The 18489-nt window shown below is 41.9% G+C and overlaps 1 protein-coding gene across 3 annotated transcripts; it reads right to left on the bottom strand.

The window, feature by feature from the left end:
• Positions 1 to 1287: 1287 nt before the first annotated feature.
• Positions 1288 to 18293, bottom strand: LOC128354751 (equilibrative nucleoside transporter 1-like). 3 transcript variants are annotated; one of them, XM_053314925.1, is made up of 14 exons: positions 18235 to 18293; positions 14395 to 14450; positions 13922 to 14003; positions 9420 to 9589; positions 8966 to 9105; positions 8501 to 8635; positions 8306 to 8403; positions 8134 to 8212; positions 7734 to 7801; positions 5172 to 5280; positions 2189 to 2274; positions 1896 to 2095; positions 1357 to 1491; positions 1288 to 1324 (listed from the first exon to the last, which is right to left on the bottom strand). In XM_053314925.1, exons 2-13 carry the CDS (start codon positions 14418 to 14420, stop codon positions 1380 to 1382), a joined length of 1305 nt encoding a protein of 434 aa, XP_053170900.1. In that variant the 5' UTR covers positions 14421 to 14450; positions 18235 to 18293; the 3' UTR covers positions 1288 to 1324; positions 1357 to 1379. The 3 variants fall into 3 exon arrangements, with proteins under 3 accessions (XP_053170900.1, XP_053170899.1, XP_053170901.1); XM_053314924.1 differs by lacking the exon at positions 1288 to 1324 and having other exon boundaries at positions 1325 to 1491; XM_053314926.1 differs by lacking the exon at positions 1288 to 1324 and having other exon boundaries at positions 1325 to 1491; positions 7734 to 7798.
• Between the last annotated feature and the right edge of the window lie 196 nt (positions 18294 to 18489).

Below are 18489 nucleotides of genomic sequence, written 5' to 3'. Positions count from 1 at the left end.
GGGCTTGGTGTGTTTCAGTGTTAGTGACGGGGGTGAGGGAGGGGTTCAGTGTTAGTGGGGGGGGGCTTGGTGTGTTTCAGTGTTAGTGACGGGGGGGGGGTTCAGTGCTAGTGACGAGGGGGCGGGGCTTGGTGTGTTTCGTGTTTCAGTGTTAGTGACGGGGGTGGGGGGGGGTTCAGTGTTAGTGGGGGGGGGCTTGGTGTGTTTCAGTGTTAGTGACGGGGGTGAGGGAGGGGTTCAGTGTTAGTGGGGGGGGGCTTGGTGTGTTTCGTGTTTCAGTGTTAGTGACGGGGGTGAGGGGGGGGGGTTCAGTGCTAGTGGGGGGGTTAGGGGGGTGCTTCCATTTAAAAGGGGAATAAACAGACTTTCCAACCAGAAACTTTTATTATGAAGTTTTGTTACAACAAAGAAACACATCATCACTTCCTGTTTCACGTTTATTAATATTTAACGTTCTCTTTCATAGAAATATTTATTTAATAATTAGTTTCATACCGCGACATCATCACTGATCAATATATTGATTCTCATGTCATCATCATCACACTTCATAAAAAACATGATTCTTTAATTTATATTATTACATCACACTATATTCAATCACTAAGGGTCATTAGTGTCACTGTGTTAAACCAGTAAGAGACTAACTATCTTCCAGTTAAACCAGTAAGAAACTAACTATCTTCCAGTTAAACCAGTAAGAGTCTAACTATCTTCCAGTTAAACCAGTAAGAAGCTAACTATCTTCCAGTTAAACCAGTAAGAGACTAACTATCTTCCAGTTAAACCAGTAACAACTCCAACCCTTTAAATGCTGTGGTAGAAGTTAGGAATAAACTTTAAATAAATAATTAACGGCTTATCTTCCAGTTAAACCAGTAGTAAACTGGTTATGTTCCAGTTAAACCAGTAGTAGTAATTTAAACCAGTAGTAAACTGGTTATGTTCCAGTTAAACCAGTAGTAGTAATTTAAACCAGTAGTAAACTGGTTATGTTCCAGTTAAACCAGTAGTAGTAATTTAAACCAGTAGTAAACTGGTTATGTTCCAGTTAAACCAGTAGTAAACTGGTTATGTTCCAGTTAAACCAGTAGTAGTAATTTAAACCAGTAGTAAACTGGTTATCTTCCAGTTAAACCAGTTAAACCAGTAGTAAACTGGTTATGTTCCAGTTAAACCAGTTAAACCAGTAGTAGTAATTTGACCAGTAGTAAACTGGTTATGTTCCAGTTAAACCAGTTAAACCAGTAGTAGTAATTTAAACCAGTAGTAAACTGGTTATGTTCCAGTTAAACCAGTAGTAGTAATTTAAACCAGTAGTAAACTGGTTATGTTCCAGTTAAACCAGTAGTAAACTGGTTATGTTCCAGTTAAACCAGTTAAACCAGTGCTCTGAGCAGGAAGGACAGCGCCGCTCCCAGTGCCAGCCCCAGCGACAGGAAGAAGGCCATGATGGCTCCGGCTGTTTCTGCTTCATGAGGAAGAACCTTCCTGTTGACCAATGACATCATCTATTAGACCAATGACATCATCTATTAGATCAATGACATCATTTATTAGACCAATGACATCATCTATTAGATCAATGACATCATCTATTAGACCAATGACATCATCTATTAGACCAATGACATCATCTATTAGATCAATGACATCATCTATTAGATCAATGACATCATTTATATAATTATATAAGTATTGTGACATGATGTTGGATAATAACAGGGTAATGGTTATAAAGTATATAAAGTATATAATATATATAAAGTATATAAAGTATATAATATATATAAAGTATATAAAGTATATAATATATATAAATATATAAATATATAAAGTATATAATATATATAAAGTATATAAAGTATATATGGCGTGATGCTGTAGTGTGTTACTTTGGGCCGAAGCACATGCACAGAGACGCCAGGTATCCATTGCTGAAGGCGAAGAGAACCATGAGGACGATGAAGACGCCGTCGTGCTGGAAGAAGACGGGAAGGTTGAGACGCGGCTGGACGTTACAGAGCATGAAGAGCGGCGGGAAGACGAGGCGAGCCACGATGGCCGACGGCAGCAGCCGGCTGTCCTGCCCCGGCTGGTCAGGAAGAGACACGACATGATGGTTAATCACTGATGATGTAATATGCATTTTATTTTGGCGGGGTGAGACCAGAGCCCAGATACTCACCCATGTGCAGACTGCCGTCAGGCTCCGCCCCCCCCAGTCACACAGGTTAAAGAGCAGGAAGCAGCTGACTGGGACGAAGTACCTGTCTGTCAAACACAGGAAGTCACTGACATCAGCTGACCAATCACACTCAGCTACAGGTGGACCGCGTGTCATGTGACCGTGTGTCGTGTGACCGTGTGTCGTCACGTGACCGTGTGTCACGTGACCGTGTGTCGTCGTGTGACCGTGTGTCATGTGACCGCGTGTCGTCGTGTGACCGTGTCGTCATGTGACCGTGTTGTCATGTGACCGTGTCATGTGACATGTGACCGTGTGTCGTCATGTGACCGCGTGTCGTCGTGTGACCGTGTCGTCATGTGACCGTGTCATGTGACCGTGTCATGTGACCGTGTGTCGTCATGTGACCGTGTGTCGTCATGTGACCGTGTTGTCATGTGACCGTGTCACGTGACCGCGTGTCGTCGTGTGACCGTGTCGTCATGTGACCGTGTGTCACGTGACCGCGTGTCGTCGTGTGACCGTGTCGTCATGTGACCGTGTGTCATGTGACCGTGTCGTCGTGTGACCGTGTGTCGTCATGTGACCGTGTGTCATGTGACCGTGTTGTCATGTGACCGTGTCATGTGACCGTGTGTCATGTGACCGTGTGTCGTCATGTGACCGTGTCATGTGACCGTGTGTCGTCGTGTGACCGTGTGTCGTCATGTGACCGTGTCATGTGACCGTGTCATGTGACCGTGTGTCGTCATGTGACCGTGTCATGTGACCGTGTCATGTGACCGTGTCGTCGTGTGACCGTGTGTCGTCATGTGACCGTGTGTCATGTGACCGTGTTGTCATGTGACCGTGTCATGTGACCGTGTGTCGTCGTGTGACCGTGTGTCGTCATGTGACCGTGTGTCATGTGACCGTGTGTCGTCATGTGACCGTGTGTCATGTGACCGTGTGTCATGTGACCGTGTCATGTGACCGTGTGTCATGTGACCGTGTCGTCATGTGACCGTGTGGTGTCATGTGACCGTGTCATGTGACCGTGTGTCGTCATATGACCGTGTGGTGTCATGTGACCGTGTGTCGTCATGTGACCGTGTGGTGTCATGTGACCGTGTGTCGTCATGTGACCGTGATGTCACGTGACCGTGTGTCGTCATGTGACCGTGTCATGTGACCGTGTGTCGTCATGTGACCGTGTCATGTGACCGTGTCGTCATGTGACCGTGTGTCGTCATGTGACCGTGTGTCGTCATGTGACCGTGTGTCGTCATGTGACCGTGTCTCGTCACGTGACCGTGTGTCATGTGACCGTGTGTCGTCATGTGACCGTGTGTCATGTGACCGTATGTCGTCATGTGACCGTGTGTCGTCATGTGACCGTGTCATGTGACTGTGTGTCGTCATGTGACCGTGTCATGTGACTGTGTGTCGTCATGTGACCGTGTCATGTGACTGTGTGTCGTCATGTGACCGTGTCATGTGACCGTGTGTCATGTGACCGTGTCATGTGACCGTGTGTCGTCATGTGACCGTGTCATGTGACTGTGTGTCGTCATGTGACCGTGTGTCGTCATGTGACCGTGTGTCACGTGACCGTGTGTCGTCATGTGACCGTGTCGTCATGTGACCGTGTGTCGTCATGTGACCGTGTGTCGTCATGTGACCGTGTGTCATGTGACCGTATGTCGTCATGTGACCGTGTCATGTGACCGTATGTCGTCATGTGACCGTGTGTCGTCATGTGACCGTGTGTCGTCATGTGACCGTGTCGTCATGTGACCGTGTGTCGTCATGTGACCGTGTCGTCACGTGACCGTGTGTCATGTGACCGTGTGTCGTCATGTGACCGTGTGTCATGTGACCGTATGTCGTCATGTGACCGTGTCATGTGACCGTGTGTCGTCATGTGACCGTGTCATGTGACTGTGTGTCATTTGACCGTGTCATGTGACCGTGTCATGTGACCGTGTCATGTGACCGTGTCATGTGACCGTGTGTCGTCACGTGACCGTGTGTCGTCATATGACCGTGTGTCATGTGACCGTGTGTCGTCATGTGACGGTGTGTCGTCATGTGACCGTGTCATGTGACCGTGTGTCGTCATGTGACCGTGTGTCATGTGACCGTGTCATGTGACCGTGTGTCATGTGACCGTGTGTCGTCATGTGACCGTGTGTCATGTGACCGTGTCATGTGACCGTGTGTCGTCATGTGACCGTGTGTCGTCATGTGACCGTGTCATGTGACCGTGTGTCGTCATGTGACCGTGTCATGTGACCGTGTGTCGTCATGTGACCGTGTGTCGTCATGTGACCGTGTGTCATGTGACCGTATGTCGTCATGTGACCGTGTCATGTGACCGTGTGTCGTCATGTGACCGTGTCATGTGACTGTGTGTCATTTGACCGTGTCATGTGACCGTGTCATGTGACCGTGTGTCGTCATGTGACGGTGTGTCGTCATGTGACCGTGTCATGTGACCGTGTGTCGTCATGTGACCGTGTGTCATGTGACCGTGTCATGTGACCGTGTGTCATGTGACCGTGTGTCGTCATGTGACCGTGTGTCATGTGACCGTGTCATGTGACCGTGTGTCGTCATGTGACCGTGTGTCGTCATGTGACCGTGTCATGTGACCGTGTGTCGTCATGTGACCGTGTCATGTGACCGTGTGTCGTCATGTGACCGTGTGTCGTCATGTGACCGTGTCGTCATGTGACCGTGTCGTCATGTGACCGTGTCGTCATGTGACCGTGTCATGTGACTGTGTGTCATGTGACCGTGTGTCATGTGACCGTGTCATGTGACCGTGTGTCGTCATGTGACCGTGTCGTCATGTGACCGTGTCATGTGACCGTGTGTCGTCATGTGACCATGTGTCATGTGACCGTGTGTCGTCATGTGACCGTGTGTCGTCATGTGACTGTGTGTCATGTGACCGTGTCATGTGACTGTGTGTCATGTGACTGTGTGTCATGTGACTCACCCCAGGAGCCTCCGGCAGCGATGGTGGATTTAGTGTCAGCAGTGATGGCGGGAAACGTGCCGATGGTCACGGTGAAGGTGAAGCAGACGCTGAGAGCCAACAGCCAGACCTGAACGCAGCACAGCGTCACATTACAACCAGCTACTGATTACTGATTACTGATTACTGATTACTGATTATTGATTATTGATTACTGATTACTGATTACTGATTATTGATTACTGATTACTGATTACTGATTACTGATTATTGATTACTGATTATTGATTACTGATTACTGATTACTGATTATTGATTACTGATTATTGATTACTGATTATTGATTACTGATTACTGTTTGATTACTGATTACTGATTACTGATTATTGATTATTGATTATTGATTACTGATTATTGATTATTGATTACTGATTATTGATTACTGATTACTGATTACTGATTACTGATTATTGATTACTGATTATTGATTACTGATTGATTACTGATTATTGATTATTGATTATTGATTACTGATTGATTACTGATTACTGATTACTGATTATTGATTATTGATTATTGATTACTGATTACTGATTACTGATTATTGATTACTGATTACTGATTACTGATTACTGATTATTGATTACTGATTATTGATTACTGATTGATTACTGATTACTGATTATTGATTACTGATTACTGATTATTGATTACTGATTATTGATTACTGATTATTGATTACTGATTATTGATTACTGATTACTGATTACTGATTATTGATTACTGATTACTGATTACTGATTACTGATTATTGATTACTGATTACTGATTACTGATTATTGATTACTGATTACTGATTACTGATTACTGATTACTGATTATTGATTACTGATTACTGATTATTGATTACTGATTATTGATTACTGATTATTGATTACTGATTACTGATTATTGATTACTGATTATTGATTACTGATTATTGATTACTGATTACTGATTATTGATTACTGATTACTGATTATTGATTACTGATTACTGATTACTGATTATTGATTATTGATTATTGATTACTGATTACTGATTATTGATTATTGATTACTGATTATTGATTACTGATTACTGATTGATTACTGATTATTGATTACTGATTATTGATTATTGATTACTGATTGATTACTGATTACTGATTACTGATTATTGATTATTGATTATTGATTACTGATTACTGATTACTGATTATTGATTACTGATTGATTACTGATTACTGATTATTGATTACTGATTACTGATTACTGATTATTGATTACTGATTATTGATTGATTACTGATTGATTACTGATTACTGATTACTGATTACTGATTACTGATTATTGATTGATTACTGATTATTGATTACTGATTATTGATTATTGATTGATTACTGATTGATTACTGATTATTGATTACTGATTGATTACTGATTACTGATTACTGATTACTGATTATTGATTACTGATTATTGATTACTGATTATTGATTGATTACTGATTGATTACTGATTGATTACTGATTACTGATTACTGATTATTGATTGATTACTGATTATTGATTACTGATTATTGATTACTGATTGATTACTGATTATTGATTACTGATTGATTACTGATTACTGATTACTGATTACTGATTATTGATTACTGATTATTGATTACTGATTATTGATTGATTACTGATTGATTACTGATTACTGATTACTGATTACTGATTATTGATTATTGATTGATTATTGATTGATTACTGATTGATTACTGATTACTGATTATTGATTACTGATTACTGATTACTGATTACTGATTATTGATTATTGATTGATTATTGATTGATTACTGATTATTGATTACTGATTATTGATTATTGATTACTGATTGATTACTGATTATTGATTATTGATTGATTATTGATTATTGATTGATTACTGATTATTGATTATTGATTGATTACTGATTGATTATTGATTACTGATTACTGATTGATTATTGATTACTGATTACTGATTGATTATTGATTGATTACTGATTATTGATTATTGATTGATTACTGATTGATTATTGATTACTGATTACTGATTGATTATTGATTACTGATTACTGATTGATTATTGATTGATTACTGATTATTGATTATTGATTGATTACTGATTGATTATTGATTACTGATTACTGATTGATTATTGATTACTGATTATTGATTATTGATTGATTATTGATTGATTACTGATTGATTACTGATTACTGATTATTGATTACTGATTACTGATTACTGATTACTGATTATTGATTATTGATTGATTATTGATTGATTACTGATTATTGATTACTGATTATTGATTATTGATTACTGATTGATTACTGATTATTGATTATTGATTGATTACTGATTATTGATTATTGATTGATTACTGATTGATTATTGATTACTGATTACTGATTGATTATTGATTACTGATTACTGATTGATTATTGATTGATTACTGATTATTGATTATTGATTGATTTCTGTTTTCATTATTTAGGTAAATATTTCAGAACATTTTCTTTGTCTGACCTTCTTAAAGATTTCTATCATGGAGACGTTCTGATGTTCGTTCTGCTCGCCGGCTTCATCTCCTCCTGCTGAAGAAGAAGAAGAAGAAGACGAGGTGACTCAGAGGGAGTCAGTATCACTTTAATTCTTGATGTCAGATGACAGAAATACTTTATTAGTAATAATCTGAATAATGAAATTAAAGCTTTGAGTGACTTCCTCCAGACTGAGGGGAGAAGATGGGATGTTACTGTTACTAACCCTAATGTAACCTGAGACATCTATCAGCTGTAACTACATTTCATTTAAAGCTCATCATCTGCCCCCCGGGTCGCCCCCCCCCCCCGCCCCCCGCCTGAGCTAAACTAATCTAGACATAAGTTAAAGTTGAGTTTTGGGTCAGAGTGAGTTTATTTTGTACCTTTGTTGGTCAGGCTGAAAGTGTTCTCCTCCTCTGATCTCTGCTTCTTCTGTCTCTCCTGATAAAACTGGAAAAACTCCTACAAACACAAACATGAAACATTTCAGTCTTATTGAAATAAGTAAGGGTTGAGGTTAGTAAGTGTAAGTGTGTTTAAGGTGTAGAGTGTTACCAGTTTAGGAAGCATGACGTAGGACAGGATGGACAAAAAAATAACAACACAGGCGGTGATGAAATAACCAAACGCAGCGTCCTGCATCTCTGAACCGCCTGCAGGTGAGAAGTGGAAACAATATGAGTACTGAGGTCATAATGATTATTGATATATATTATATATTATATATATATATTATTATATTGATCAGACTTGCGATGGCGCAGATCATGGCGAAGGCTGCAAACGTTCCAGCGAGTCCCTGACCGCTCATGATGGGAGTCGTGTACGAAGCTGGAAGCAAGCCGGCCATCCCGAAGAGACTTCCCTGCAGCACAGCCCCGAACGCTGCGACACACACACACACACACACACACACACACACACACACACACACACACATACACACACACACACACACACACACACACACACACACACATAAACACACACACACACACACATAAACACACACACACACACACACACACACACACACACACACACACATAAACACACACACACACACACATAAACACACACACACACACACACACATAAACACACACACACACACACACACACACATAAATGTGTTGACTGTCTGCTAACTATCCCACAATGCAACGCTCCACATTTTATAGAAAAGTGAGACCAGAATCTGGATTTGCGACTCACAGTTGATGATGATGATCTTCACCATGGTAACGGAGAAGAAGGGAAGCGGTTCCAGAGGAACTTTGACGAGAACGGCAGTGACCATGAAGACGATCATAATGATGAGCAGACTGCCCATCACACGCAGCTTCTGGGGGATCCTGGTAGGGTTTGGAAGGGTTAGGGTACAAAGACATGTATCTCAGCCTCTAACAGCTATCTTAGAGTGGCAGTTATCAGTTGTTATAACTACCACTAACTAACCCTAACCCTAACCTAAGATCAGTGAGTCCTGATACTACGGGGTTAGGGTTAGGGTTAGAGAGGGGCCATACTACCTCAGATCAAGGAGTCCTGATACTACGGGGTTAGGGAACTAATGAAAGTCATTTAATGGGCTGATAAGATGTGAATCTGCAGCTAATACATAAATACTTTTCTTCTGTGTTGGTGCCAGCAGTGTTGGAGGACTTACAGTGAGTGTAGGAAGGAAGTGAGGCAGGTGCAGATGAGCAGTGGCAGCATGGCGCACAGCGTCATCACATTGTTGAATTTTGCCTCCAAGGCGCTGCGCTGCTCACCTGCCTTTGTCTCATTGGCTGAAGAACTGACCAATGAGGAGTCCTTCAGACGGCTGGTGAAATACTGGAGAAAGAACGACCAGTCGGTCAGTAGGGTTAGGGGTTAACACACTTTCACAACCCAGCTATAAATAAGAGAAAAAAAACATATGACAAAAAGGGCTGAACAAAAGTCCAAAGACAATGAGTCCATGACAGTACCCCCCCCCCCCCCATTGGACACAGGATGGACAGCCAACTCCATCCCTTAAAGGTTAGGGTAAAAGGCAGTAAGAGGATATTTCACTAATGTCCTCACACAGCTGAAGTTTGTGTGTCTGCTCTCACATCTCTGCTGGGTTAGGGTTAACCTAACCTGGACCTTACATGAACCATATAGTGGTGTGTCATAAAGAGATATCAATGGTCCCAGTGGGTCAGTTACTGCACTTATAGATTATATAACAGTGTAAGAAGATAGCCTTGATACAATAGACAGCATTATCATGATCTACGATATGTGATTATATGTAGTGTTAAGTTAGGGTTAAGAGTGACTTTCAAATGCTAGACGTTCATTCTCAGCGTCTCACCTGTAGACATCTGGCTAACCCCTACTACTACTAGTACTACTACTACTACTACTACTACTACTACTACTACTACTACTACTACTAGTACTAGTACTACTAGTACTACTACTACTACTACTACTACTAATAATAATAATATAGGATTTGATGAAGCAACTGTTTTGTGTCTTCTTTTTTACTGCAGCTGTTTCACTCTGCCAGGACATCGGCTCATCGTCACTCTCACCTTCATGTGGTTTTGTTCAGGGAGACTAAATATGGAGTCTCCAGATGTCCTTTTTGGAAATTATGTCTTCTTCAAATATGCGGCAGATATTCTCTGGTGTTAAGTTTAAAAAGCAAGTTAACTAGTTAACTTTGGTTCAGGAGCAGACTTATGCCTCATTTCCCCTCCTCCCACATCCAACCCCTTCCCTTCCCCTCTCTGTGCTGATCCCTACACCGTTGCCACAGCTGTCACTTCCTGTTGGAGCTTTTATTTTATTTTGGAGGTGTACTCCCTTTGTGTATTTTGGTAGTTTTACTTCCTGTGTTTCCTCTGCCTTAGTTGATTGCCTCATATGTTTCACCTGTCTTGTTTCACTCACCTGTGTCCTGTTTAGTTATTACCTCATCATGTCTATACAGGTTTTGGTTTTCACTTCAGTCTTTATCTGAGTCTCTGTGTTAGTGCAGTGTTTGTGCTGTGTAGTTTTTGCTTTTTTCTGTTGAGTTGTTTATTCTTGGTTTGGCCATTAAAGTGCCCTTTTTGTCCCGAGACTGTCTGCCTTTTTGGGTCCATCTGCGCTACTCACCGTGACAGCAGCCGCCCCACCCAGCCAGCCAGCAGTTTATTGCTCAACTCCCAACACCGCTCCTTCAGCCATCAGTCATGGACACTGCCAAGGGAACTGCTTACTAACTCTCATCATCCCAAGGCCACAAATCTGAGGCCCCGTTTATACGTACCCGGTTATTTTTAAAAACGGAGACATTAACCATCGTTCGCTCCGTTTAGATGCAAACGGAGAATTCGCCCCTGAAAACGAAGCTTTTTAAAAACTCTGGCCAGAGTAACCCTAACTCTAACCACGTTTGCATGTAAACAGAGAAAAACGGAGATTTGGGGACAGAAACTGCTCCTGGGTTAAATGAGGCATAGTTTATAATCTGCTCCTGAGTTAAATGAGACATAGTTTATAATCTGCTCCTGGGTTAAATGAGACATGGTTTATAAACTGCTCCTGGGTTAAATGAGACATGGTTTATAATCTGCTCCTGGGTTAAATGAGACATGGTTTATAATCTGCTCCTGGGTTAAATGAGACATGGTTTATAAACTGCTCCTGGGTTAAATGAGACATGGTTTATAAACTGCTCCTGGGTTAAATGAGACATGGTTTATAATCTGCTCCTGGGTTAAATGAGACATGGTTTATAAACTGCTCCTGGGTTAAATGAGACATAGTTTATGATCTGCTCCTGGGTTAAATGAGACATAGTTTATAATCTGCTCCTGGGTTAAATGAGACATGGTTTATAAACTGCTCCTGGGTTAAATGAGACATAGTTTATGATCTGCTCCTGGGTTAAATGAGACATAGTTTATAATCTGCTCCTGGGTTAAATGAGACATAGTTTATGATCTGCTCCTGGGTTAAATGAGACATGGTTTATAATCTGCTCCTGGGTTAAATGAGACATGGTTTATAAACTGCTCCTGGGTTAAATGAGACATGGTTTATAATCTGCTCCTGGGTTAAATGAGACATGGTTTATAATCTGCTCCTGGGTTAAATGAGACATAGTTTATAAACTGCTCCTGGGTTAAATGAGACATGGTTTATAATCTGCTCCTGGGTTAAATGAGACATGGTTTATAAACTGCTCCTGGGTTAAATGAGACATGGTTTATAAACTGCTCCTGGGTTAAATGAGACATGGTTTATAATCTGCTCCTGGGTTAAATGAGACATAGTTTATAAACTGCTCCTGGGTTAAATGAGACATGGTTTATAATCTGCTCCTGGGTTAAATGAGACATGGTTTATAATCTGCTCCTGGGTTAAATGAGACATGGTTTATAAACTGCTCCTGGGTTAAATGAGACATAGTTTATAAACTGCTCCTGGGTTAAATGAGACATGGTTTATAATCTGCTCCTGGGTTAAATGAGACATGGTTTATAATCTGCTCCTGGGTTAAATGAGACATAGTTTATAATCTGCTCCTGGGTTAAATGAGACATAGTTTATAATCTGCTCCTGGGTTAAATGAGACATAGTTTATAATCTGCTCCTGGGTTAAATGAGACATAGTTTATAATCTACAGTCTATGTTTATCATCTATGTGATCATGAATGCAGAGTAGCAGTCACATGTCTGCTGGTCCCTTTGTGTTAGTGCTGTACTATGTGGAGGAATTAAGTGATTCTGATTGGCTAACGTGGGCATGAGCTGCTCTTGACGGCATATATAGACGGGTTAGTGTCAACTGGTGTGCACGCAGAGAGGATGAAATGTCCGTTTATGAAAATAGCCGGGTACGTGTAAACGTAGTCTTAGTCTGTCACCCAATAAATGTTCCCATGCCAACGGGGGTCGATGAACAGGGAAGGCCAGTCCTTTACCAGGGCACCTGGTCAACCACCTGGGCTGCTCTCTTTTTAACTGCCACCGCCTGCACGTCTGCTCAAGCCAGGAGAACCTGCCCTAACCCTAACCCTAACCCACCGCCTGCACGTCTGCTCAAGCCAGGAGAACCTACCCTAACCCTAACCCTAACCCACCGCCTGCACGTCTGCTCAAGCCAGGAGAACCTGCCCTAACCCTAACCCTAACCCACCGCCTGCACGTCTGCTCAAGCCAGGAGAACCTACCCTAACCCTAACCCACCGCCTGCACGTCTGCTCAAGCCAGGAGAAGCTGCCCTCCCATCCAAGCACACCTGCAGACCGACCAGCATGGCACCTCAGCACACCCATTAAGGTAAATGTCCTCATCACTTCTGTACAAAACCATCCACATACAGTTTGTTGACTTTCTCACTGGTGGCTCCAAACATGGTTTACATCCTGGTATAATTTACAACCTCCAGACTCCATTAAGTCAAAGATGGATTTGTGATGAGCCTATTTGGTATCCCTAATTTTCCAGCGTAGAGAATCAGCCCAATAGTTGTCACCACTCCAAAATACTCTAAAATAAGCAGATTATAGAGCTGAGTTCCTCTCACAGGGTTAGGGTCACACAGTCTTATTCCCAGTCAGCCCAGATCCATAAGTATTTGCACAGTCCTCCCAATTTCAGGCATAGCTCGGTCCCTCTCCAAATAACCCCCCCCCCCCGTCTTTCATACTGCCCCACATCCCCCCCCGTCTTTCATACTGCCCCCCCCCCCCCCCACGTCCTCCATACTGCCCCACATCCACTGATTTGAAACCTTTTTTATCACTTTGAATGTTTCTGATGCTTATAACAGAACTTTGGGTTTTTTTCTTTCTGCCGTTATCGATGCAGAGAGTCACTACAGTTCAGGAGCTACAGTAATGTCACTTAATAAATGCTCTGAGGAAAATAATGTGTGTAGCTGGAGGACAGAAAGGAAATAATATCACCCCCTCATACTGCCCCATACCCCCCCCCCATACTGCCCCACACCCCCCCATCCTTCATGCTCTGAGGAGAATAATGTGTGTAGCTGGAGGATAGAAAGGAAATAATATCACCCCCTCATACTGCCCCACACCCCCCCCCCCCTCATACTGCGCCCCCCCCCCCCATCCTTCATGCTCTGAGCAGGATAATGTGTGTAGCTGGAGGACAGAAAGGAAATAATATCACACCATGGTTGCAGTCATGAAGAAGTTCCAGGGAAGCAACGTTCCCAAACCGAGCATGAAGAAGATCAGCCAGACGCCCCGATACCTTCAAAATAAAAGCAGATTACAGCGTGACTGTTACAACAATAATGAGCTGGCCAGTGTGAGAAGATAATTACAATGATTATTGATAAGTATTATATAAGTACAGATCTAATAATATAATAATTATATAATTATAGCAACATTAATATTAATGGTATAGTTCAGACATATAGAAATATGTTAACACAGAATCAATACTTCACTGTAAAGCTGAACATATGGATTGATTGATGAATCCAGCAGATGATTGGACCACAGGTTGTGTTTTTAAACTGGTTACTAAAAAGTATTAATTATTAAATAACATGCCAGAATGGACCGGGTTAGAAACCTAACCCTTAGGACCCTAACCTTCATTAGAACAGAAAATATGTAAATTAGTTTGGACTCACTTGTCTCTCGGTGAGCTGACGGCCATTTTCCTGTGAAGAACTGATCAGCTGATTACCTGCACACACGTGAAGCAACTCAGTGAGTTGAAGAGACTGATAAAGACCCTAACCCTAGAACCCTAACCCTAGAACCCTAACCCTAGAACAAGCCTGATTTAATGCATTAATGACATAAAGGCCTCGATGACAAACAGGGTTAGGGTTATTATCTAATGATATAACTACTCTGGATGGCATCACTCTGCCTCCAGCGCCACTGTAAGGAACCTAGAACCGAGTACTATCTGATCAGGATCCTTTAATTCACACAGAAACTAATCTCAAGGAAGGAACCTAACCCCGTCTCACAATGATGCTGAAAAACTAGCCCATGCTTCTAGGCTGGACTACTGTGATTCATTATTATCAGACTGTCCTAACGAGTCTCTAAAGACTCTCCAGCTGGTCCAGAACCCTAACCCCAGAACCCTAGAACCCTAACCCCAGAACCCTAGAACCCTAACCCTAGAAAGATCATATTACTGCATGTTCCTCTCCTGTGGAACCGTCTCCCAGACTGGGTCGGTAGGTTCGGTCTGAATGTGTAAATATGTAGATATAAATGTTCCTTTCCATAGAACTCCATGTTCCACTAAATGTTCCACTAAATACACATAATTCACTTAAACCTAACCCTAACCCTAGAACCCTAACCCTAGAACCCTAACCCTTAAATAAGTTAAATAAGTTAAATAAGTTTAATTATTGTTTAAAACAAGGTTAACATTTGGATAATTGAAGAATGTAAAGTCTCTGTTAAAGTGACTTTATCTGTAGAACAGCTCAGCTGTGAGACGATACGTAAGTTCTAGGGTTAGGGTTCTAGGGTTAGTTATATATTATGTTATTTCAGTACGAACCCTAACAGTTTGGATCAATGAAGGCTGAATGTCAGACGTCATGAGAAGTGTTGATAGATGAATTATTAGAACCCTGACCCTAACCCTAGAACCCTAACCCTAGAACCCTAACCCTAGAACTCTAAACCTAGAACCCTAACCCTAACCCTAGAACCCTAACCCTAGAACCCTAACCCTAGAACTCTAAACCTAGAACCCTAACCCTAACCCTAGAACTCTAAACCTAGAACCCTAACCCTAACCCTAGAACCCTAACCCTAGAACCCTAACCCTGAATGGTTTCAGAGACTCTGAGATGTGAACTTAAAGTCAACCACAGCTACGGTTAGGGTTAACAGTCCAGAACAAATAAAATATTCACCATCCCCGGTGGTCCACGTTAGGGTCCCAGAGTCTGGGTCTGATCTGGGTTAGGGTTGGGGGGGTAATTGTATGTTGTGTGTGTGTGTGTGTGTGTGTGTGTGTGTGTATATATATATATATAAGGTTGATGGTAAAGCACGTTGAGTTGCCTAACCCAGACCGTATGAATGAATCCATCCATCCATCTAAATCTAGATGGATGGATGGATAGGGTTAGGGTTAGGGTTAGATAGGTAGGGTTAGGGTTAGGGATAGATAGGGGTAGGGTTAGGGTTAGGGTTAGATAGGTAGGTAGGTTTAAGGTTGATGTAAAGCACGTTGAGTTGCTGTTATGTATATAAATTAATACAACAGATTTACGAGCTGCAGCCTCTGGAGGGTTAGGGTCAGGGTCTGGGTCTGGGTCTGGGTCTGGGTCTGAGTCTGGGTCTGGGTCTGGGTCTGGGTTACGAGCTGCAGCCTCTGGAGAAGGGTTAGGGTCTGGGTCTGGGTCTGGGTCTGGGTCTGGGTTAGGGTCTGGGTCTGGGTCTGGGTTAGGGTCTGGGTCTGGGTCTGGGTCTGGGTCTGGGTTACGAGCTGCAGCCTCTGGAGGGTTAAGGTTAGTGTGTGTGTGGGGGGGTGGCAGCCTCTGGAGAAGCTTTTAAAAATAATCTTTATCTCTTTAAATTGTTTTAGTGCTGGTTTCTCAGGTTTATAGTTTTTATGGTCGGCTTTGTTTTAATCTGCTTTTATTGCTTCTCTCGCTTCTGAAGTTTTTATGGTTCTTTAATGTTGACTTGTTTTATGGTCTCGTAAAAAGTGCTTTTTAAATAATCCTTTAATAATAAGACCTACATGTTTAGCTCTTAATTTAATTGATTTGTCATTTATTTAATGATTTAGACTTTTTTAAATGTTGGTATTTTATTCTGTTTTATTAACATTACCTTTTCACTTGGGTTAGCTTGCTTTTACTCACTTTAATATATTTCCTCTTTCAGCCTTTAATTATCTTTACTTTCATTCACTGTAAGTCAGTAACAATACTAACCCTTTTATTAATGAATATTATAATGGCCATAGTTTTAATTAAAGAAAACATCAAACTTCCAACTGATTATCATTATTCTTCAACCCTAACCATAAATATCATTTCTATTCACATTCTAGAGAAATAGGGTAGAGAAGGGTTAGGGTAGAGAAGGGTTAGGGTAGAGAAGGGTTAGGGTAGAGAGGGTTAGGGTAGAGAAGGGTTAGGGTAGAGAAGGGTTAGGGTAGAGAAGGGTTAGGGTAGGGTTAGGGTAGAGAAGGGTTAGGGTAGAGAAGGGTTAGGGTAGAGAAGGGTTAGGGTAGGGTTAGGGTAGAGAAGGGTTAGGGTAGAGAAGGGTTAGGGTAGAGAAGGGTTAGGGTAGGGTTAGGGTAGAGAAGGGTTAGGGTAGAGAAGGGTTAGGGTATAGAAGGGTTAGGGTAGAGAAGGGTTAGGGTAGAGAGGGTTAGGGTAGAGAAGGGTTAGGGTATAGAAGGGTTAGGGTAGAGAAGGGTTAGGGTTAGGGTAGAGAAGGGTTAGGGTAGAGAAGGGTTAGGGTAGAGAGGGTTAGGGTAGAGAAGGGTTAGGGTAGAGAAGGGTTAGGGTAGAGAAGGGTTAGGGTAGGGTTAGGGTAGAGAAGGGTTAGGGTAGAGAAGGGTTAGGGTAGAGAAGGGTTAGGGTAGGGTTAGGGTAGAGAAGGGTTAGGGTAGAGAAGGGTTAGGGTAGAGAAGGGTTAGGGTAGGGTTAGGGTAGAGAAGGGTTAGGGTAGAGAAGGGTTAGGGTATAGAAGGGTTAGGGTAGAGAAGGGTTAGGGTAGAGAGGGTTAGGGTAGAGAAGGGTTAGGGTATAGAAGGGTTAGGGTAGAGAAGGGTTAGGGTAGGGTTAGGGTAGAGAGGGTTAGGGTAGAGAAGGGTTAGGGTAGAGAAGGGTTAGGGTTATACAACAGGAACCTTTAGGGAACCGTGATGGTGAAGGACCTGGATTATGGGTTCAAGTTTCAGTCCAATATATGTTAGATATATGTGTTTATGTACATATATGTATGTATATATATATACATGTACATGTATGGATACAGTGGATATAGTGAATCTCAGCAGCTGCAGCAGTTTTTGGTTAAACATGTTGAATTTCACTTCCTGTTTGTCACACTGACAGAAAACAGAACTGAAATTGTGACAACCACAAATTAAAATGTCACAATAAAAGACAGAAGACTTTTGACAGATGCTACCGTTCAGACAGCTGCAGTCCAGTTCATATGTACATCGTTACTATGACAACACTCCTCATAACTTAAGCCCTACACCCCGTGAGGCATTCAGGGACACTGTGAAATCTCAGGAGCAGAACAGGAACCTGCAGAGTTTCCATGAATGCAAGAATCCACAGAAACATGTGATGTCACTGCACATGCAGGAAGTGACACTGAGCATGTCACATGTTTGTTCTGCACTCACAATTCATTCAGTTCAAACTGTTAGGGTTACCCTAACCCTAACCCAACACGCATCATAGATATGATATATATGTTATTTACCATCTTTATCAGAGGAAAGAAAGAAAGCTTACCTTCACTGGCTGAATGTTGTTGTTCCAGATGTTCTCTGAATGTTGACCAAATTATTCTTATAATAATACAATTATTATTATATCAGATTCAGCCTTAAAACCTTTGATTGCTGAACATTCTCCTGTTAAATGTTCTTCAGTCTGTTAAATGTTCTTCAGTCTGTTAAAAGTTCTTCAGTCTGTTAAATGTTCTTCAGTCTGTTAAATGTTCTTCAGTCTGTTAAAAGTTCTTCAGTCTGTTAAAAGTTCTTCAGT

Source organism: Scomber japonicus, unplaced genomic scaffold (genome assembly GCF_027409825.1).
Source record: "Scomber japonicus isolate fScoJap1 unplaced genomic scaffold, fScoJap1.pri scaffold_532, whole genome shotgun sequence".
Taxonomy (NCBI): Eukaryota; Metazoa; Chordata; class Actinopteri; order Scombriformes; family Scombridae; genus Scomber; species Scomber japonicus.
Note: the sequence above shows the minus strand (reverse complement) of the source record. Positions and strands in the feature narration are given on the sequence as shown.

Excerpts from the sequence above, each read along its gene's own strand:
- LOC128354751 (XM_053314925.1), bottom strand. The coding sequence starts at position 14,420 with ATGGCCGTCAGCTCACCGAGAGACAA. Across the intron at positions 8,404-8,500 it reads CATGATCTGCGCCATCGCAA|GCGGTTCAGAGATGCAGGAC; the intron begins GTCTGATCAATA and ends TCTCACCTGCAG. Across the intron at positions 8,213-8,305 it reads ACGTCATGCTTCCTAAACTG|GAGTTTTTCCAGTTTTATCA; the intron begins GTAACACTCTAC and ends TTGTGTTTGTAG.